This window comes from Pipistrellus hanaki (genome assembly GCF_964339955.1).
Source record: "Pipistrellus hanaki genome assembly, chromosome: 1".
Classification (NCBI taxonomy): domain Eukaryota; kingdom Metazoa; phylum Chordata; class Mammalia; order Chiroptera; family Vespertilionidae; genus Pipistrellus; species Pipistrellus hanaki.
Window position 1 is genome coordinate 147,309,964 of NC_140503.1, and position 22,632 is coordinate 147,332,595.

Consider the following 22,632-nt stretch of genomic DNA (forward strand, 5'->3'; position numbering starts at 1 on the left):
AATATTAAAGTGAATCTGAGTATGTTTGAGACATAGTTCTTAATGTCTTTTCTTACTGCTTGTGATTAAATTTGAGTAAATGTATTCTAATTTTATAAAAGGGGTAGGAAAACCTCTTACCTGGGTCCATGAGAAACCCAACAAGAGATAGTATTTCCTCAGGAACAGTGTGGCAGTGTGGAGAGCACCACTGTGAATACATACAGTAGAATGTCTGCCGTATGCACTCATTTGATTTGAAAAAATAAATAAGGGATGATGAACTGGATGTCAGAATTTTCATTTTATATTTAAAATTTAATTTTTATTTGAGCATTTTCCGAGTATCTGTTCATACTGAGCTCAGAAGAATGGCTCTACATAATTTATTTCCCTTCCAACTTAGTGTCTTACTTTTCTTTTCTCTGGTTCTGGTTTTTACAAGTCTTTTAGTGAAACATTTCTGTGAGATTATCCTTCTTACATATTTTATATATTTGTATACTTTATATCTTCCCCTTCCCCTTCTCATTTCTCTTAAATATGTACAGTTTATTTCTAGACACTTAACTACTTCTTCTTGCTGCTTTTCGTCTTGTGCTTCTAAATATAGTCATGATTTTTGGAGCTTTCCCATACTTTCCATTGTTTGTGTCTGTTGGATGGATTTTATGATCTGGCTACCCTGCTTGCTGTTGAGGGTCAGCCTCTTTTCCTCACTTAGCACATCATGACCTCTGCATGGACTGGGCCAGTCAGACTTGATGATATTAAATACAGAGTAGTAATAACCCATTAGGCTGAAAGCAGCACTTAACGGAATGACTGGAAAATACATATATAGGAAAACTACCTTAAGGAGATGAGTTTCCATCCCAGTATTTTTTTTTTTTATCTTCTTCTTCACAAATGTGCTTTAGTAGTTTCTTGATCATCAGTTATCTAAAAATCCAAGCCCAGACACTTCAGGCTTTTAGATGCTCTCCAGGACAGGACTTACTGTATAAAGAAACTTAATTACAAAACTTAGACAACATACATTTCTGAAAACGCAGAATCAAGTTGGAAGCAGGTTATCCTACACCCACCCCATTGTCCCGTCCAACGTTCCAGCCAATGGTGTGTAATTCTAGGACAAGCAGTGAATAAGAGCCCATGCTTCCCATTGATCAGAAGGGTTGGATAGGAGCATGGCTCTTCCCCATGGGGCTTCAAGCATACTCTACTCATGTGCAGGCAGAGTAGCTGGCAGAACTAGTAAGTCCTGCTGATTGACTATGCTGGGAGATAACTGCCATGTTGTGATTGCCACAGAGAAAGAAATGAGCAGAAATGCAGGCTGTGTGAGGGCTTTCAGCTCGGGGGAAGGTGAGAGGAAGATGACTCACCCATACACATCTGGGTGCACCCAGGGCACCATTGATGGGTCTGCATTAGCATCACCTTTGACAAAGGAAGCTGCTCAGGAGGAGAAAATGGCCCATTATGTTCTCAGTTTCTTGGGGTGGATAAAGGCCTAGGCCTTTCTGCAACCTTTTGCAAAATTCTGTGGGTGTCAGTGTGAGTTTTTTTGTTTCTTAAAGAAATGTTAGGGTGGTGATTAATTGTTTGACCCTTTTCAAACAATGCAAAGGACTCTGCATTCTTGAGAGCCCTCTAAGGAAAACAGCAGAAATCTTTTCCTCCGGAAAAGGTCAGAAAGCTTGTTCTTTTCATAGCTTGAAAAGACCAACATTTACACCAATTATCTCCTATAGACTGCAGCCTTGGAACAAATTATATGGCTTAAACTGTTCATCAGGTTGGGAACATTTCTGATATTATCTAAAAATATTTTGTTGCCTTTCTATTAGTGGCTTGTGTTAACACTTTCTACAAAGTCCCATGTAATGTATAAAAAGAATGTCTTGTCCCTCTTAACTCGGATTATAAAAATCTTAAAAGAGGTGTGTTTCTGTGTCTTGTACTTTTCCAAACACGCTCAGGAATGTAAGAAAACAAAAACAAAACAGATTCACTAAAGATCATATAATATTATTTTCAAATAATAATAAAAAAGAAAAGTTTTATAATAACAATAACCTATGTAGACTGATTTTTTTTTTTTAACGTTTGGAAAATCTAATCAGTGGTAAAACAGAACTATGTGTAACTTATTTACATAAGCACTCATATACAAACCGTGTGCCACCATCTCACCCTGAATCCCACTCAGTAGTTTTCCACCTTTTTTTTTTTCTCTAGAACTTGCGAACCAACCAGAAATTGAAAAAGTATCAGGTGCTACGATCAATGTTTCCTGGCCATTAAGCAATAGAGATGATGATCTAGGGAGCATAAGGAGTTGAGACTCGCTAGTTTGATCACTGCAAGGGAGAACTTGCAATGAAGCGGTTTCCTGAGGTAGTCTTCCCAGCATGCAGCCAGGAAATGAGTAGAAGATCCTGGTGACTCACTTCATTCCTCCTGCCAATGCATGCTCTCTCTGTGTAAACAAAAGAGAAGGGAACTGATCTGGAAGAAAACAGTAGGAACCTGCCCCTCTGCTGATTTTTCACTTAGCGCTTCACCCACCTCCCCCTGGGAATCGCCAAAGTTTCTCTTTTGCATTCCGGGGACCTCTCAAGAATCACATCTAAATATTAAAGTCAGATACATATGTTTTTAAATTGATTTACAGATAAATCCTCTTACAGGGGTGGGAGTGGGGAAAGGACACTGGATTTGCTCACAAGATCTATTACGTATGAAAATTTGTAAAGTAATTGCAATAATATAAAAAGGCACTGACTGGTCTACTCTCTGTTTTAAACTGCAGGAGCCACAGCTGCGGCCCGGAAGGAGGTGATAAGGAACAAGATCCGAGCAATAGGCAAAATGGCCAGAGTGTTCTCGGTCCTCAGGTGGGATCGCTTTTCCTCTGTTTCTGTTTTGAAGTTGATTGTGTATCACTTAATGCATTTTAATATTTTATTCTGGTAATGTAAGTATGTTGCTAGAAGATATTTGCTTTACCATAATTTTTTTTTAAATGGAATTGTCCATTTCTCACTGTTTTAGTCAAATTGAGATACACTACATTATTTCCACAGGGACAGCCTCCAAATAGACTGTTTCACATTTTAAAGCCTGTATTTGTTGCTGGACTTTTAAAACATATATTTCACAATAGGTTGAACATGTAGTAAAACAAGAAAGCTATTATAGCCTTTTTTATTTTTCATTCTGGCTCTGTGGTAAAAGATGATTTTATTACGTGCATTTTACTAGACTTCTAGGAAATGAACACCAACCATAAAGCTTGTTCATGCGAGTCTATATTATTCTAATAAATCACCGAGAGAAAGAAATAGTTATTTAATGTTTCAATTCCCATGTCATAGTTATTTTTTAAATAGACCATGAATCATGTTATGAGTAAGCCTGGGTTTAGAAAACAAGCATAGTCTTAAAGAGAATTAGCTACATTTTTCTTTACTTAAATTCAGTTACCTATTCTTAGTTCATACAAAATAACTCTATTTCTCTTCCAAAAATTCATTTAAGATATGGCATGTTTATATGTAAGGAGCATATAGTCAATTCACAATCACACGTTAAAAAAGGGTAAATAGGAAAATTTTGGGAAGTGGGCCATGTACATATTGTATAATTTCATAACCTAATTTTGCCTAATTTTTGCCTCAACTCTTTCACACACAGTAGTTACAATAGAGTCACTAAAGAGAGACTGGATGACTTGATGCCACAAGCCAGGGAACTGTGAGGAAAAGTATTAACGTGCTTTTTCAAAGACAGCAAATCAAATCCGCACTAGCTCTGTGGTAGGCAACCAGATCCTGAAAAGTCATGTTAAAGCTGAAGATAGAGCAGTGTTGCCCCCTCCAGCCTATGTGCTCTAATACTTTACTGCTTGCTGAAGTCGTAGGACTCTCTTATTCATTCATTCCGTAATAAATACAATAAAACTTAAGGCATCGATTCGGATATCATGAAGATAAACAAGAAAGCAATATAAAGGGAGAGCAAGTTGGGGGATGAGGTACTTATTTTCTCGCATGTGATCAACAAAGACCTTTCTGAGTAACGGCATTGGAGCAAGTGTGGGATGACCTTCATAGAGACAGGAAGTGAGAGGTTTCAGGGCCTAGGAAGAGCGAGTGCAAGGATTCTTAGAGAGAAGCAAAGGTCAGCAGTTTTGAGGACCAGCAAGGAGGCCTCTGTGGCTAGATGTCCTGTGGCGGCAAAAGACTATAGAAAGATCGTAAGCTCAGCTGATACCTATGTATAAACACTTATTTGTCATCTCAGATTTACCAATACATACTTGCTTGCTTTTCCTATCTGAAATCTCTACGAGGAGAAGAAAAAAGCAGCTCCAGAATTTCCACATGAGAGTACATTTAGGAAAAAGGAGAAGCCTTTCTTAATATAAAAACATGTGTGACTACGTTAGTCTTTAAACCACTTGAAGGTATGAGGAGCAATGCTGTAAATCATAAGTAGGTCTTAAAATTGGGGAATCCCTCCTATCCCCTGCCTAAGATGTAATCATTATTGGTGCATAAGATGCAATCATTTCCAGCTGTGAAATGGTCCATTTGAGCCCAATGATGATCAGTGACTTGACTAAGATTACCCATGTTTTTTAAAATATATTTTATTGATTTTTTTACAGAGAGGAAGGGAGAGGGATAAATAGTTAGAAACACTGATGAGAGAGAACATTTATCAGCTTCTACTGGGGATGTGCCCGCAACCAAGGTACATGCCCTTGACCAGAACTGAACCTGGGACCTTTCAGTCTGCAGGCTGATGCTCTATCCACTGAGCCAAACCGGTTACACCTACCCATATTGATAGAAAATTAAAACAAGATGTATTTTATGGCTTTTCATAATTAAACATCTCAGTAAACTTGTGGACTATAGGGGATCATATCCAGAGAAAATTTAAGCTTAGAAAGTAAAGATTGAACATGAAATGTGTACTATATACTGAGTTAAGCAAAATGGATACCAAGTTGGAATGCCAGACGTGTAGAAAATCAACAATGGAAGGCAATAAAATGCTTACTGCAGACAAGAAGAGATGCTCTGCTGTGGAAAGGGACGGCAAGGGGTAGTTCCTGAAAGGAATGTTTGTGAAGAGGGTGACATTGGAGGAGGATAGGCTGAGTTCACTGGGTAGAGAGCTGTGGTGCAGGCATTCCTGGAAGCTGAGAAACTGTCAAAATCACAGCCACCGAGTCCCAAGAGCAGCCTTTTCTGAGGTCCTAGTTCAATGCCAGGTGCCATGCCCCAGGGGGTACGCACCTGACAGGAGTCTACACAGCGAACTTGAAGGTTGGGTTGACCTCAGCGGGGAAACGGAAACTGAGATAAGTAGTGTGTCCAGACTCACATAGGGAGCAGCACTAATGACTCTGATGTGAAAGTGAACTACGTAGTCAGTGAATTCTAAGTACTGAAAGGACCTGGGTAGTAAGACTGCAGGCGAGTAAGGAATCTAGTAAAAAAAAAAAAAAAAAAAAAACGGGCTGAAAATGGACTTAAGTCCAGATCCTTAATGGTCTGAATATCATGCAAAAGCATGAATGTTGTATGTGCAGGAAATAAGTTATGGGATGGTTTTCATGGGATGAGGGACATGCTCTAACTCAGGGGTCCTCAAACTTTTTAAAGTGGGGGCCAGATCACGGTCCCTCAGAGAGCTGGAGGGCCGGACTATATGAACTACTAATTCCTACTGTAACACCTCGGCTGCGCTCACTGCCCCAAAAACCTGGCAGGCCGGATCAGACTCCCCTGGGGGCTGCATGTGGCCCGCGGGCCGTAGTTTGAAGACCCCTGCTCTAACTAATGTGTAGATGGTGTAGATTAAGGACAATGTGAAGGCTAGTTAGCAAGATGACCTATTAGTGTCAGGACATTTAAGAAACTATGGAAATAATCCAAACCAGAGTACAGGAGGACAGATACAAGGGAATTTGTGAAGCTAGCAGATTACAAATTTAACGGATGAATGTGGAGATGGCGGTACACCTGTCCCTCACAGTCCTTAATTTTGCTAGTTTGCATCATTTTGAGGGGACCAGAAGCCTGTCTTTCGGCAGCCCCGGCAGGTAAGGTGCAGGCGTGTTGCCCAGGATCCACCAGTCACATGGGCACATAAGATTTCCCTTTTGAAATGAGCACCCTGAGGAAGCAGGGGCCAGGGGAGGTGATTCCCCTGTCGAATGTGGGATCTGAGGGGCCGGCAGGGGAGGAGCTTCTTACTCACTATTTGGGGGGCCAACCCCATGGCTTTAGCACTAGCTTGATGTTGGCTCTAACCAGCAGTGGCAGCATTTCGCAGAGTGGGCCCCGCAGTGTGGATGAGCCCTGGTACTTTTCCCCACTACCGAGCATTCCAGTCTAGCTCTCTGGTTCCGTGAGCTCCCTCATACCTTTTAAACCATCTCTGCACGTTAACACTCGCCAGAGTGGGTTCTGGTGTTTGCTGCAAGCTCCCTGACCAGTGCAAGGGTGACGGGGGAAAGGACATATCCCAAGACTGTTCCACAGAGGTACTAGCCCATGTGATTGACAGCCTGAGGATGCTGTTGTCTAAGGAGGAGGAAGCATGAATCCGTTTAAATCTCCAACAGCTTTCCTGGGGAGAGCTGCCATCAGCTGCATGGGGCAGAAGGTGGTTAGGAGTTGTGCCCCAAAGCCTCAGAGAGCGGTGAGAAATGCAGGCATGGGAGTGCACACAGAGCGGAAGCACAGAGGCCAGGAGTTTGCCAAGGGCCGGAGGGAGGGAGGCGAGGCGGAAAGACAAGCATCCCCTGGAAGGGTGCCTTCCGAGGGAAATGTAATGAGCCACATCTGTGATGTTACGCTTTCCAGAAGCCGCAGTTAAAATGCAAGTGGGAAGAAACAGGTGAAATTCATTGCAATAATACATCCTATATCCTTTCTATGTAATAGATTCAGAATGTTATGGCTTCAACATGTAGTGCATATACATCTTGTTAAAGAGAGATTTTATATTCTTATTTCTGTATCACGTCTTTGAACTCTGATGCAAACTCTCCAGCTGCAGCACATCCCAGGTGATGTTTGGGCGGGGGTGAGGGAGGAGCAGTCAGAGCCCCCGCGGCTGAGGTGCTGCCACGTTAGAAAGCACAGGTCTGGACAGAGAGCAAGAGATCAGCCACGGGGCTGGGGAGGTGACTCAGGAGGAAGAGAGGAACCCGGAAAGAAAATGAAGCAAACTGAGCACAGAACCTTCCAGAAGGGGAGCCTAGTTATGTTCCTTCCAGGGAGATCTCTGCAGCGATGGCTGCAACTGAGATATATATAGGGAAACTTCTAGAAAACGTTTTCTGTGTGGGGCAGTAGTGGTTGTGTCAGAAGGGTACAGGCAGATGAGGGCCTATGGGGATGGGGTGAAATAGGTGAAGGGGAAGAAGAGGAAGAAGCTTCCAGTTATAGAATAAGTCACGGGATATAATGTACAGTGCAGAGAACATAGCCAACAACACTAGTGTTGGAACAACTTCGTATGGTGACGGATAGTCACCAGACTGACTGTAGTGGTCTTTCGTAAGATAGGTACACATCGATTTGTTACTCTGTACATGTGAAACTATTGTAATACTGTAAGTCAGCTATACTTCAATTTAAAAATAAGAAGACTATAAGGAGAGGAGAAAAACAGTTGAACGAGAAAGGGAAAGGAGGTAAGGAAACCAGATTTAAAAAATGAACGCACAGGAAAGAATATGTTCATTTACTTAGAGATACTCTCAATATTTCCAAAGCCACCTATTAGCATTCAGAACATTTCTCTCTTTTATGGAACCTCTAGTGGTTTGCCAGCAGAAGCCTGAAAGGGTTGAAGCACTGCCTGAAAGTAAACAAGGATTAATTGACCATCTCAGACCTAATATTTTAAGTAAACTCTGCAGTGAAGGAGACAGAAATATAAAATGCTGCCATTCTCCCTTCTGTTTCCCTTTGACTCATTCCTGTGTTTCGAGTGCCGGCTGTGTACCAGGCGCTGCTCTGGTCTGGGCACTGCTGACGCTGCCATGAGCAAAGCCGACAGAAACCCCTCCTCACAGGAGGACCCCCTAGCCAGGGTGGGAGGGAGTGGACAGGGGATCCAAACAACCACCAAAAACCACAAGGAAACAAATGAGCTGAATGGTTTTCAGATAAAAATAAAGTAGGCAAGGAGGAGAGGGAGTGGAGGGAGCCTGTTATTTTTTAAAGTGTTCTCAAGGAAGTCCACGCTTACAGGGCAATGCGTGAGCAGCGTCGAAGGCAGAGAGGCGGGGAGCCACGCAGTTGTCAGGGTGAGAGTGTGGCCAGGCAGGGGCAGAGCCCTCAGGTGGGAGGCGCTGGTGCATCTGGAAGACACTAGGGGATGTGGATGCTAATAAGAAATAGGATGTAAGAGGTGGGTGAGGATGGGAGAATGTGGGTTGGGGGCATGTTTTTGAGTGCTCTTGTCCAACATTTTAGAGACAGCACCTGCATAGGTATTCCAAGGCTCTGCCTGGCTGATACACTGAGAATAGTTACGGGGGGTGGGGAGGTGGGCACCAGAGCATGACCAGCATTGAGCAAGGGCACTTCATAAGAGGCTGCTAGAACAATCCAGGTAAGAGTTGGTGGTGGCAAGCTAAAGAAGTCTGTTACAAAAGGGCACGTGTTATATGATTACATTTGTGTGAAATTCAGAAGCAAACCTGTAGAAAGTTGCCTAGTGGTTATACAGGGCTGAAAGAGAGGGCAAGTGGCCTCTCCTGGACAAAGGCTTCTTTTTGGAGGGCTGACAGTGCTGTAAAGTTGGCTACGGTGATGGTTTCACAGCTATAAATGTACTAAAACCGTTGATTGAATTGTATGTTTTAAATGAGCCAATTGTATGGTACGTTAATTATATCTCAGTGAGAGGAGTAGTATTGTGAGAAATGGTTAGGTACTTACTGGAAATACTTTGTGAATAGAGCCTTCAGATTTACTGATTGAGTGGACGTGGCATGAGATAGGAAAAGGACATTAAAGGGTAAGTCTTAAAGGTTAACTAAAGGATGAAGAAAGATTATGGAAGAGGCAGGTTTGGGGGGGAGTTTAGGAATCTTGTGTGGGTCATCTTTAGCATTATAAAAATGTGAAGTGGGTAGCTGCAGATATTATAAACATCTATAATAATAAAAGGGCAACATGCTAATTAGATCTGACAGCTGGACGACCTTTCGGACATCATTCCTGATGTCCTTCTGGATGAAGCTATGGCAGCAGGGGCTGAGGCAGAGGCAGTTAAGAGTGGTCAGGCAGGCAGGCGAAGAGTTAGAAACAATCAGGAAGGCAGGCAAGCAAGCTGTTAGGGATGATCAGGCAGGCAGGCAGAGGGGTTAGGAGTGATCAGACAGGCAGTCAGGTGAGCATTTAGGAGCCAGCAGTCCTGGATTGCGAGGAGTGCAGCCTGGGTTGAGGGCTCCCCCCCCATGCAGAATTTTTCGTGCACCAGGCCTCTAGTAAGATATATAAGAAATATAAGCTTTTTGGGTTATATAGGGTTACAGTGTCTGCTACATGGAAAAATAGGAGGTTATTCCTATTTCATGGTTATTTAATCATTATGATTAATTCAATTATTATGAAATAATGATGTACATAAACTATTTGGAAAACATTTGTCATAATGAGTAATAAAGCAATTTTATATTAGCAAAGCAGTGGGGAAAGAGGCTGCTGAAAAGGAAAGCTGAGAAATTTTACCAGTTGCAATATTGGCTAGTTGTCATTATTTTGCATGTTTACCATGTAATGTCAAAATTCCTCAGCCCACTGTATGTAACGCCTAGCTTTCTGATACATACGTGTATTTTATTTTTTATCTCCCATAAACTCCTATATATGGTTTTCTCTCCCAAATCAAATGAGCTTCACTCATTTTTCCTGATCCTGGGCTGAAAAACACCCATCCATACTCCCCTAGGCTCATGTTCAGTATCTGCATCCCACCAGGGAAGCCCAGCAGCCACCGGGTGTTGTGATGCCCGCTTAATAATCAGAATTGTTTTCTGTATCTTCAATACTCAGAAGGGACTGAACCATCCCAGTTGTATAATCATCATTTACATAACATTACTTCAATACGAATGCATAAAAATCTAGTATGTTTTAAGTTAAAAAAAAAATCTACAGAGCCAAGATAGATGTAAATGTGAGTTATTATACGCATTTTTTCGTCAGTCTTTTCTCTCTCTCCAAAGAAAATTTATATGTGTAGCCCATGGACTTGGGCAATAGGGTAGTGAAGACCTGTGCCGGGAGAGGGGGGTGTTTAAAGACTGGGAGGAAAGGGAAAAGGAGGGGGGGAGGGGGAAGGGGGACATCTGTAATACTATCAACAATAAAAAGTACATTTAAAAAAAAACACAGAAAATGAGAGTTAATGCCCCCCTCACCTTGTGCCTTTCCAGAGAGGAGAGCGAGAGTGTGCTGACGCTGAAAGGCCTGACGCCCACAGGCATGCTCCCCAGCGGCGTGCTCTCTGGAGGGAAGCAAACTCTGCAAAGCGGTAAGCAGCCCCTTCACTGTGGCCTGTCCGTGCCAGGAGCATTAGTCAGCCGTGTCGTTAGAGCCCTGAGTTATTCACTCATTTAAGCTCTGTCTTATTCTCGGCTCAAAGAAGGTCTGAACCCCTACATCCACGTGACCAGTCATGTCCCACAAGACACCTCCCTCTCGCGTGGGAATGGAGTCTGGACCCACCCTGCATTCCCAAAGCGCTCCCATGGGAACCACGTGCAGGCCTTGCTATAGGACCCCTCATTGGGGTTTCCTACATGCACAATAGGTTTGCCCACTCTCCATCAGTTGCTAAAGACAAAGTTTTAATTACATTTTTACTAAATATTCTGGTTGTCTATTTGATGGATGAAAAACACACACACACGCACACGTACAAATATACGTACCAAAGTTTACATTTCAGTGGAAAATGTAGGAATAATATAAAAAGTATAATTTCACTATCCATTTGAGTAGACATTGGGAGTTCTATATGTCTTTTACTTATACCCCCAAAACAGACTGAGTATAACCATGTTTTATTTCTGAAAAAGAACGAAACCATTTCCTTTAAAAGACCCAGAGAGTTTGTATTAAAATGTGTAGCTTTCTGGATGAGCGCTTTCCAATAACACTTCCTGTGATGACGGAAATGTCTGTATCTGTACAGAAGTCACTGGCAACATGTGGCTGTTACAAGCTTAAATACAGCTAATACAACTGAGAAAGTGCTTTATTTTATCTATTTTTATTAATTTGATTTACATAGTCATGTGGCTAGTGGCTACCCTACCAGATACACTCTTTTACTTTTGTTTTATTATCTATTTTAACTAATATTATCATTCATGGAAATGTTGCAGTTAAATTAATCTTTAACATGAAAAAAGGAAAACAAAAATACCCTATAACATTTTCAAAACAATCTCAGCCTCTTGCTTATTTTCCTATATCTTTCCCTGAATCTTTTTGTGTGTGCGTTTGTGTTTTATTTTTCTATCCCTATCCCTCAAACTAGAAGATCCAGGTCTTCTATGGTTACAGATTATTTAGACCCACCTCTCTGCGTGGAGAGTAGTGTTCAGCTTCAGGTATAAGGTACTATTAAATAATCACCCCCTAGCAGCAACACTCTCGTTTTCTTTATTTTCATAGTGATTTATTCCAAAATCAATATCGTTGAGTTTTCACAAAAGAGGACATTTCTAAATGATAGCAGGAAAATATATAGTATTAAGGAAATTCCCCCTTTACACCTAAAATTTTTTATCAACTTGTTTATTAAAACATAGCATGTTTCCCATCACAGTAAACATGCTTTCTACACCATTCACATCAATGGATCACTGAAAAACTCAGAATGGACAACTACTTCATTGAAATCTGCATAGTTTTTGATAAGCACATTTTAAGGTACTGCAAGTGTATTATCAGAAACTATGGTCACATTTGCTCTAAAAGGATACACTTAACAACAGTACGTAGTTCTAATATGTTGGTGCTGGTATGGTTTCACATATGTTGCTTTACTTTTAAACTTAAGTTATTTTAAGTTCTTACAATTGTTCATCTGATTTCCAGATTTTCACTGGTATTTAACTTAGATTTTTCAGTTACCTTTTCTGTTCACGTTATTTTAAAACCATTGTTTGTATTATTCTGTGTTGAACTCACATACACACAGGGGACATAAGCATTGGAATCTCAATAGTCCTGAGAATCTGAAAATTCAGTATATATTTTAAACCATATACATTAATACAATTTTAGAATCCATTTTCTGATGCCCTTCAATTGTCTGAAAGGAGAAATTATGTAAAGCTTCACTGTTTCTTCTTCGAGGTGGAATTTAGAATGCACTGTAAGTAGATTGTAGTGCACATTTGGCAGTTGCCCTAGATTTAAAACCTTAAATTATAAGGAATGTGCACATTAGAGTCAAGGGGTAGAATTTTAATATAAATTTTTGGAAGTAAACGTGGAGAAATTTTGCATTTTAGCACTTAATTAAGGAAATATCAACTATCCTTAGTAACTGAAAGATGCATACACCTGTACAGTGGGAATATAGATACTCACATTATTATAATACTGGTAAAGCAATGGGCCTTCCAAGTTTTGCTCCTGAAATATGCTGATTTGCAGTATTTAGGCTGCCTTTGCTTTACCGTGCTGATGGCATTATAGCTGCTATTGGCATGTTACCATTTGATGGTAACTTTTCAAGAATTTCATTCCCAGAAATGATAGCACGATAAGAAAAAAACGATTTTAAATTGGATTGCCTGGTAAAACAAGTCCAAAGTATACCATGGCCTTCCTTTTATCCCTCGCCATTCTAATCATGCTGGGTGTTGGTCTTTATAGAAACATATTCATTTTCAGCTCAAGACACATGGATTTTATTTTTCCTCTAAATCGATTCCCCTTTTCCATTGCAGTAGGGAAATGTGCTACTTAATATTAAATAGCACAAATTACCCCATTGACATTATGGCAACTGCTTAAAATTCTGCCTTATTTTTTTCTCCTAATATTTTAAAACTGTAACTCACCAAGCACAGCAGTGGTTTTATTGAAATTGGTGCCAGTCACAGGCTCATTTTAGATTGACCCTTATCAATTCAATCTGAGTAAAAGAAAACTTTCCTGCGTGTTTTCCTAAAGGGTCACTTTGTCATGTATTTAGTGAGCACAAACCAAAGCAGTTCACTCAGACATGTGTATCCATCTTATAAATTAAACTTATTTTGTTGTGGTTTTTTTTCTTTCTTTTTAGCATTTCTGTTTTGTTGTCTGTGCCAGAATCCAGCACTTAACAGGAACATGAATTCTCTTAGTTCCCTTGATCGTCACTGATTTGTTCTTAGAGTTAAAAATCCTCTGCTCATTTTTCTCATTCATTTTGCACCCCCTTTCTTCTCTTCAGCTACTGTTGAGGCTATTGAGGCTGATGAAGGTAAATTGGCCAGTCCCCTTTCTGTTGTACCTACAACAGATAAGGGCTCTGCTGGGTGTATTCATTTTTTATTTTCATTTTTTTATTTTTGCTGTAGCTTGTACAGAGTGTGTGGGTGTTGGGCTAACAGTTGTGGCTCAGTATTAACCAAAATGTTCTTGCTTTAAAGGGGAAAGTGTCCTTTTTATGGTTTGTTTGTTTGTTTTATTTTTCCCTTAAAGCTATGTTTGACTTTGTATACAATGAATCTAGGATAATCACAGAAAACAAAAGGATCATATATCTTGAACGATGTGGGGTGGGGGTTATGGCAGCTGTTTTGACAAATAACGCGCAAAACAATACTCGTTGAGCTGAACCATGTCCCTCCCTCAAATCACTTTCAGTCAGCACTGAAAAGGAGAGAATAAAAATAGCTTTATGAATTCTAGTCTTCAGAAATTTCTAGCAAGGAAAAAAAAACTTCATTTGAATAGTGCTTTGTTGTAGTTCAACATTAATTTATGTCTCTAAACAATAATCCAACAAGAGACAGCTGTGTATGAGATAAACAGTTCTGATACTCTAACCAAATTTTAACCTACCGGAATTGGCAGTACAGTTAGCACCAGCAAGTGTCTGTGGAAGTGGCAAAGTAACTAGCATAGCGGCTGTCACTCAATTGATTAACATTTATTGAGTGTCTGCTTTGCACCAGGCCCTCTGCTAGGTGCTGCAGGGGAAATCAAGTCATGTCTATCACCAACCATGTCCTGGCGCTGCTCAAGGACAGTAGACTTGATCCTATAGCAATTAGTTTTGAAGTAAGTGCTTTGTGAGTATATAGTCATGATAGAACTGCATATCAACATAGTCTTTAATAGGATACCTACCTACCCTTTGGAAATTGTAAAAAAGAATAATTTGAAGTTCCCCTTTAAAACAAAATTCTTCAGTTGTATTTTGCTCTTGCAAAGATAACTCTTCGTTTTTCCCCCAAATGGTGTGTGCATCTGGTCCTTGGATGTGATGTTTCAAAAGTGCCACTTTACACTCTTTAATCTGTACATGATTTGGATGTAGCAGGGGAAATGATAGCAACGTAAGAGAAAATACAACTGCTTCCTAAATAGCAGTGCATAAGCTGCTATTTATGTGGGAATTCTCTATTCCTCTCGGCACATTCTAATCTGCAGTGTGCATTCTTGTGGATATAGTTTGGCTGTTTTCTGTGGTTTCTGTGACTCTGTGTTGTGTTAAGTACACTACCAATGTAAATTGCTAATACCCATTGTCTGACCAGCAACTACAGCAGAGCACATTCTTCCGTACCAGGCTAGACAGGGGTGATTAGCAACGGAGCCCCATTCTGACCATATTGCATGGTCCTAACGAGAGTTTGAATTTCTATGCTCCCATCTTATGGGCTTTTAAACCCAGAGATTCCACTTGTATCGCTGAAATTAATAAAATTAATCACAATGATGAACTTTCGATATTTACTAATTCTGATGAAATGGTATTTCTAGTGGTTTAGAAAAAGAACAGAGTACCACTTTGTGCCATTGTTTTGTCTCTCAAAATAATTGAGTTAGTTTTCAGGGTGGGTGCTCACTAGACAGCTCTATTATTCTGCAATTTATTACCGAATTAGAGAAGAATTAAGAAGCTTTGCTTTGGGCCTTGGTCTTTCCCCATTTCCCCATCTTCTTCCTCTCATAGTTGACTAATCACCATGATGCTAACCTTTAAAATGCAGAGGGGGGGAGCAAGCTATTTCTCATCGCTTAATGAGTTTAGAAGCAACTGGGTGTATCTTTTAAGAATCTCATCCATACTAATCAAAGGCACTGCACATTTGTGTAGGAGTGGCTGGCAGCGTTTCAGCTTGAAACCACTTTCTTTCTCTCCCCCCCCCCCCCCCCCAAATAAGGTGGGAAGGATAAAGGTGCCATGAAATTGCCCTTAATCAGCCATGGAGACGCAGCTTAATTTGGCATTGGAGATTGGCCCTTCGGTACCTGGCTTGCACTTCACAGGGAGTAAAGCAAACTGATGTCACTGGTTCCCAATTTATGTACTTAACTTTCAGCTAACTTGGTGCACCCACTGAAGAAATCCTTTAGTTTCTAGAACAGATATGCCTTACCTTAGTCTCCGGAGCACACTAAGGTTTGCTAAAAAATAAAAAAAATAAAAAATCGGATATCAATGCCCTCCTTTGAAAACTCATGTTGTCATTGAATGGGGCCAAAATTAGTCCTATTTTTTTTTTTTTTCCTGAAACATGAAAGGCACTTTCTCCATGTGATTCTTGAACTATCGCTCCTGTCTACATTGACCTACAAAGAAAGAGTCTTCTGTGACTTAGGCAGGAATGGGTACCAGATGAACATCAGTTTGACCTGTTCGCTGCTGAAGGTAGAGAGCGTTTCCTACTTAGTGATGCAAGCTTGGTTTTTCCGAATCCCTCTCACCTCTGCTCCCGTTCCACATGCTCCCAGCGCTGAGGGAGACACGGGAGCTTTCCATTTTATTGCTTCCATGCCATTATTGAGTTGATTGTCAAGGAAGCCTTTCTGGGATTCTGAGATGGCATGGAAATGCCCCAAGTTAATGCCTTTTATCTTTTAGCTTCTGCTCTAAGCTCTTTACCAGAATGTTAGATGCACCTACCTCTGTGATGCTATTGAACTTGCTGTTCCTAGCAGAATGGAACGGTAACAGCAGGGCAGTGTTCCGGTCAGAGTCAGGGTGTTTGGTGCCATAACCCCATTAATGTGGCCCGTTGATACGCGCTGGCTCTAGAAACCTGGCCCTGGCAGAGCACTTTCCTCTTTCCATGTCCACTTCGGGTTTTGTTTATGTAAACTCTCGTGAAGAAAAGAGACGTGCTTCCATCTCACTAACTTGAAGAGGACGCTTTGGTTGGCAAGAGACATTGGCTGTTTCCCAACCCTTGGTTTCCCGCGGGGATGGTAAGGAGCCCGTTGTGTTGTGCTCGGATCCCATCACTGTTCTCTACTAAAGGATCCCCATCTCTCCCTGCGAAATCTCTAACACCACCCGATGCAAGAGTGGGGCCCCTGGTTGTCCTCTGGCTAACCCAGTTTCTCTTTTTTTCTTAATGATTTTCTGTTTAGCTATCAAAGGATTTTCACCACAACATAAGATCACTAGCTTCGAGGAGGCCAAAGGCTTAGACCGAATTAACGAGAGGATGCCACCTCGCAGAGATGCCATGCCCTCCGACGCCAACCTTAACTCCATCAACAAGGCCCTCGCCTCAGAAACTAACGGCACGGACAGCAATGGCAGTAATAGCAGCAATATACAGTGACCACTTCCTGTTCACTCTTTCCTTTCCTTTATCCTTTCTCTTTTCTTTCTTCTTTCTTTTTCGAGCTGCAGGGCATGGTGGGATTGCTGCATATTGGCAGTTGTATGTTCTTGCCTCTGAAGAGAGCTTATTTGCTGTGGGGGCCAGGAATTGGATCCAGTTTACACTATCCTTAGAAAAGAGGGAGAGATAGATAATAAACTATATTTTGGTGAGGGTGGTGATTTAACACCTCTTTTGGTATACCTTTTAAAAAATGCTTATAAGGAAAAGCAAATTTAAAAAAAAAAGAAAGAAAGCTAATTAATGCTAGTATATACTGCAATGTTAGGGAATGGACTTGTTTTCCTCCCGCATTGGGGACTCCAAGATAGGGTAACGCAAGGTCTTTCATTATGTTACTGGACACGAAAACTTTGTCTAATTTCTTACTCTATTGTACGTTTACAGTTGCAGCACTAAAAATGGATGACATCAAACATTTTTAACAAAATGATGTACAAACTAAGGACTATTTATTGATAATGTTTTGCTACTCTTGTCAGACAATGGCTATAAAATGAATTAGGCAGTCTTAAAAATAAAATAAAAAAACACACAGAAAAAGAAAAAAAAAAAAATGAATGTCGCAAATTTGTTAAAATGCCAAAAAGGACAGTTTAATTTTGTACAGATTATGCTTACCTCAGGTTTCTTTAGTGTGCTTGAATGCCCTTCTTTCAATATAACACCTTATTAATTTCACAATGAATATCTTTTCATTTCTTTTCTTTAAGTTTTAAAGAACTGGAATAATTACATCTATCTTTTTTTTTTTTTGCTGTTTGTATTTAGGGGTTTTGTTGATAAATCAAGTCTTGGTTGTGGCTTGCTGAATTAAATATTTATGAGTGGTGCATTTTTAAGTATAGTGAACAAGATACCATATTAAGTACAGTGATAAAGCATCTATATTCTGTAAAAATAAATCTGCCTATGCATGTTTTTTAAGAAAAAAAAATGGCTGTATCGGCCTGTATGGGACTGTAATGCGCTTAGTGGTCTGACATATACTGGAAATGTATGTATACTGGCGTACTTTATATTCTCTAAAATGCTTAATGCCTTTGAAATTTTGTAATCAAAAAAGCTTTGAAAAATCTAAAGGGGGAGAGTATTCTTAAAAGTTTTTAACATAAGCTTGTCAGTGCACATATAGATGGTTAGCATGTTTAGCAACCTTGTGAAATTTAAATAAGTTTGTAGTTACATGTGAAACTCTAAATGCATGGTAACTGTTAATGTCATAACGATTTAGTTATTTTGTTCTGTTCTGTCATGTGCCACAAACTTTTTTCACTTTTTTCCCTTTGTATATCAGTTACGGGTTACAACTGGTTCATTCTGAAAACAACAACAACAACAACAAAAGTCCATTCATATTTTTTAACAATTGTATAAGTGCCCAAGTAATTCACTACAGCCTAAAGCCTTGCCTTTGTAATTTGACTTCTGAAATGTTGGCAATCAAAGCATGCACTTGTAACAATGAAAAAGAAAAAGCATTTTATATTACTACTCAATAAAATGTGCATGAACTTAAAGAACTCTCATCCTTTCCCTGAGTCTGCTGAAGGGATTTCTGTGCACAACCACCACGCTGTCCTCTAGGTGCTGGGCCCACCACCCTGCAGCTCTGCCAGGCTTCTCTGGGGGCCTCGTGATCAAAGGCGTGGTGCCTACTTCCGCTGTAAGAACCTTGGTGGATTTCTGTCTCAAATCAGACGAGAGAACTGTATTTAAAGAGTAAATGCCCTCTTCTGGCTCCCTTGAGTGCAGGAGCCAATTAAGAAACCAGATCATTCCTTTTTATTTGACAAACAAAAACAAATTTGTTATCAGGTTGTTTCAGTTGTATTGGACGCCCTATCTGCTAAAGCGAAAAGAACTAAGCTAATAAGTGCATTTTCATCACAGAAGAGAGTTGCATTTGTATTGGTAGAAAATTTGTATACCAGCGCTTCAGCTAATATCTAATCACCGGGAGATTTAAGATACACCAAATTTCAGTTTGTTTCTAACATTGTTCATTTTCAGTGCACTTTGTTTTATGTAATAAAGTATGCCTATTATATTAAATAATAAGACTTTGGCAATTAGTGATAGAGTGTACCAAAACAAAAATGTTCTAGATATATTATCTGATAAAGACTATCTCAAATTTATTTTAATGAATCCAAACTTTTCCCTCCTTGTGGATATTTTTCTGTCCTAAAAAAAAAAAAAAAAATGACATCCAAGGAAAATATTTAGATGCAATTTATTAGAATGATGTGAAAGGAATGGTAATTCTGGTACCACGTTGTTTGTTTTCTTATATCTGCAGAGAAAATATCCTGACAAAAAAAAAAATCTTTTTTTTTTTTTTTTTTTGGATTCCTTTCTTTTACAAATTGTGCTGAAGCAACTATGGCATAGAAATAAACATTTGACATTAAAATAATCAGTTGATGTGAGTATTGCTTGATCTTTCTGGTCAGTAGTTAAGAAAGTAATTCTATATATTTTTTCAATGATTCCTTTAAAGAAATCAATATAGAAATGAAATAATTTTTCCAAAAGGGATAGCACTGCCATGTCATTGGTTATTAGATCTATCTCCTTCACTTTGGGAGAAATTGTTGAATTCTTGAGTTGTTTATGCCAGTGAATCTTTTACTAAACTCACACACCCACACACCCACACACACATACACACACTCAGGAAATAACCACCGTGCCTCCCTCTTATACCCTCCCCCTTATACCCTCCCCCAAGGTGACTCACCTCTCAAGGGACTCAATCACAGTGCCGACATTTTTCCTAGCTTTTCAAAGAGTAAGAGCTAGATTTCACTGACCCTACGTTAGCAATTTTTCTTTTTTAAAATACTAGGAGCCTGGTGCACAAAATCTGTGCACTTGAGGGGGTTCCCTCAGCCCAGCCTACGCCTTCTCACAGTCCGGGAGCCCTTGGGGGATGTCTAACTGCTGCAGAGGCAGGAGAGGCTCCCACCACCACTGCTGCGCTGGCCAGAGTGAGCCTGGCTTCTGGCTGAGCAGCAGCTCCTGCATTGACTGTCTGCCCCCTGGTGGTCAGTGCATGTCATAGTGACCGGTCATTCTGCTGTTCAGGTGATTTGCATATTAGCCTTTTATTAAATAGGATTCTCTGCTTATGTCATTTTAAAATGTTTATATATATATATATATATATATATATATATATATATATATATATATATTCAGAGAGGAAAGGAGAGGAAGAGAGAGAGAGAGAGAAACATCCGTGATGAAAGTGATGAAAGAGAACCATTGATCGGCTATATCCTGCATATCCCCTACTGGGGATCCAGCCAGCAACTCACAAGCAGAGCAATTTCCCTGACCAGGAATTGAAACATGACCAACCACTGAGTCACACCAGCCAGGCTTAAAATGTTTTTTGAGTGACAATGACAAGGGGAGCAGAGTGGAGGGGGAAAGAGCATCTCTGGATGGACAGCTGGACCAGCATGCCCTGGGGCAGCGTGTCAAAGTGGGAGCACCTTGAGGTGTCAGCCCAGAAAGGGTTATGGTAAAGTAGAGGCTGCAGCAGCATGAATGACCTGGTCCTGAAGCATGTCTTTCCCTCCCAGCCCACCACATCCATGGGGAGTAAGACATTTTAGCACACATCCATTTCACTGCCCTCAAACCGAGGCCCCCATAGGGAGGGCCAGTGGGAATGGCCTTACTGAAATGCCTCACACGTTTCCTTGACTACCTTATGTCTCCCACTCACTGCATCCCCCTGCCAAACTCATTTAAGAAGCAGGGACCTCTCTGCCTGTCCAGCCTGGGGGCCTACATTTTCTAAGACTGGAAGCTCCTTGAATTAATAGACACATCTGAGGTCCTCAAACTAAAGATACCTCCTTTCCCCCTTGGCGTGTGGCTTTCCACTTTATTCGCTCCACAAACATGGATCCTCCATGTTCCCTCTCACTGTCCAAGGTTCTTGTTTTTCCACGGGGAGGGGTTTGGGGTGGCGATGAGGAGAGGGAAGACTGGCAATCTTGACAGCATATCAGTTTTCATTATGAGGTAAAATGTCAGCATTCCATCATTATGATGTAAAATGTCAGTGCTCCATCAAACTGTGAGTCAGTGTCTGGCTTAACATGGAGCTGCTTTTTAAGCCCATTTTTACTCTGTTTCAAAGGTGTTTCTGTCGTCTATATTTTAAGGCAATGCTCACCAGAAAAAGCCCTTGATGAGGCCCTTTTTATTTTTTAATACATTCTATTGATTCTTCACAGAGAGGAAGAGAGAGGGACAGAGAGCCAGAAACATCGATGAGAGAGAAACATCATCAGCTGCCTCCTGCACACTCCCCACCGGGGATGTGCCCGCAACCAAGGTACATGCCCCCGACAGGAATAGCACCTGGGACCCTTCAGTCCTCAGGCCAATGCTCCATCCACTGAGCCAAACTGGTTTCGGCTGATGAGGCCCTTTCATGATAAATCCATTTATTAAGAAATGTCTCCGTTGTAATGGGAGGCAAGAAGTAAGCAAAGAAATGTACCTCTTTCTGGCGATCACCTTTTCAAGAGGCAGCACAGGCGCATTGGAGTGCCCATCGGGGAATGGAAACACAGCAGAGGGGAGGGCCTGCCCCTAAGGAAAGACCGCGGAAACGGAAAAGGCGAACAGGAGATGTGATAGCTATCATACCGATTTGGTTATTCCAAACCATCTCGCTTACATCAGAAGGATGCCTGCTTACCATAACATGGGAGCTGCTAGCGAAGGAGCCTGTTGAACAGCAGGGTGTGTACAGGCCCCCCACTGAGTGGACCTGGGAGACAGCAGGGCCTGTGGGGCTGCAGGAAGGAGCCGAACCGGACAGTAGAAGGGCTGCCTTCAAAGACCAGATTGATGTGACCCTTCAGTTACTCAGCCCTCGGGGATCATAGAACTTTAATTTGCAAACTGTTCTGTAGAAAGGGCTGAGCTTCCTGCACCAACCAAAGCAGCTCTTTTATCTTTTATCTTTTTATTTTTATTTTCTCACATTGCACTTCCTAGTAGCAGCTGAGAGGAGTCTCCATTAGGTACAGCTCTAAACTGATGAACACAGATGGTTAGCTCAGAACAAAGTTGGCTTAAACTCAAATGCTATGCCATTCTTTTCAAGGTATACTGAGAAATCATTTTATTCCTAAATCCGGGGATATCTAGGTTTCTTCCCAATAGCTCCACATTGTCTGTGGGACTAAGTCCAACCTCTTTAAGGTTGCATGGAAGGCCATTCACATCGGACTCCACGGACCTCACCTGCCTCTGCTTGACCCTGAACTTCAGCCAGGCCAGACATGGAACAATGCTCAGCAAACACCAGGTTTCCTTAACCCTCGGGGTCTTTATTTATGTACCTTCCATGTGGAATGACCTCTCCTTGGAACCAAGGTGTTTCCTCCTCTCAAGTGTATAGTGCCCTATTTTAGCACTTAATTCACTGTGTTTGTTTATTTTCTTTGGCACTTCAGTGAGAATCACTCCTTATCTTAGTTTTATCAGCATGGAGCAGTGCCTGGCATGATGACTCATGGAAGAAGGGAGGCAGGAGAGAAGGAATACTCTCCAGCATGCTCTCATGCTACCGGTTGCCCCCCCCCCCCCCCCCCCCCGCCCCAAGACCAGAGGCAACCCCTTAGTGAAGAGCTGAAACCCCCAGCTCAGTGGTTCCCACTTCCCTCAGAAGTGTCTCCTGAGCCCCACCTGTCAGTAGGGTCCCA

The 22,632-nt window shown here is 41.1% G+C and overlaps 1 protein-coding gene across 2 annotated transcripts in view; it reads left to right on the forward strand.

Moving 5' to 3' along the window:
- The window catches only part of PPP3CA (protein phosphatase 3 catalytic subunit alpha), a 298,586-nt gene extending 280,169 nt beyond the window's left edge, over positions 1–18,417 (forward strand). Inside the window, exons 11-14 of one of the 2 annotated variants that reach the window (XM_084873825.1) lie at positions 2,798–2,882; positions 10,463–10,560; positions 13,483–13,512; positions 16,635–18,417. In XM_084873825.1, the coding sequence (XP_084729951.1) occupies positions 2,798–2,882; positions 10,463–10,560; positions 13,483–13,512; positions 16,635–16,831 (410 nt within the window). In that variant the 3' untranslated portion in view covers positions 16,832–18,417. The remainder of the gene's footprint in view (positions 1–2,797; positions 2,883–10,462; positions 10,561–13,482; positions 13,513–16,634) is intronic. The other variant, XM_084873826.1, reaches the window with a different exon arrangement.
- Positions 18,418–22,632: the final 4,215 nt, after the last annotated feature.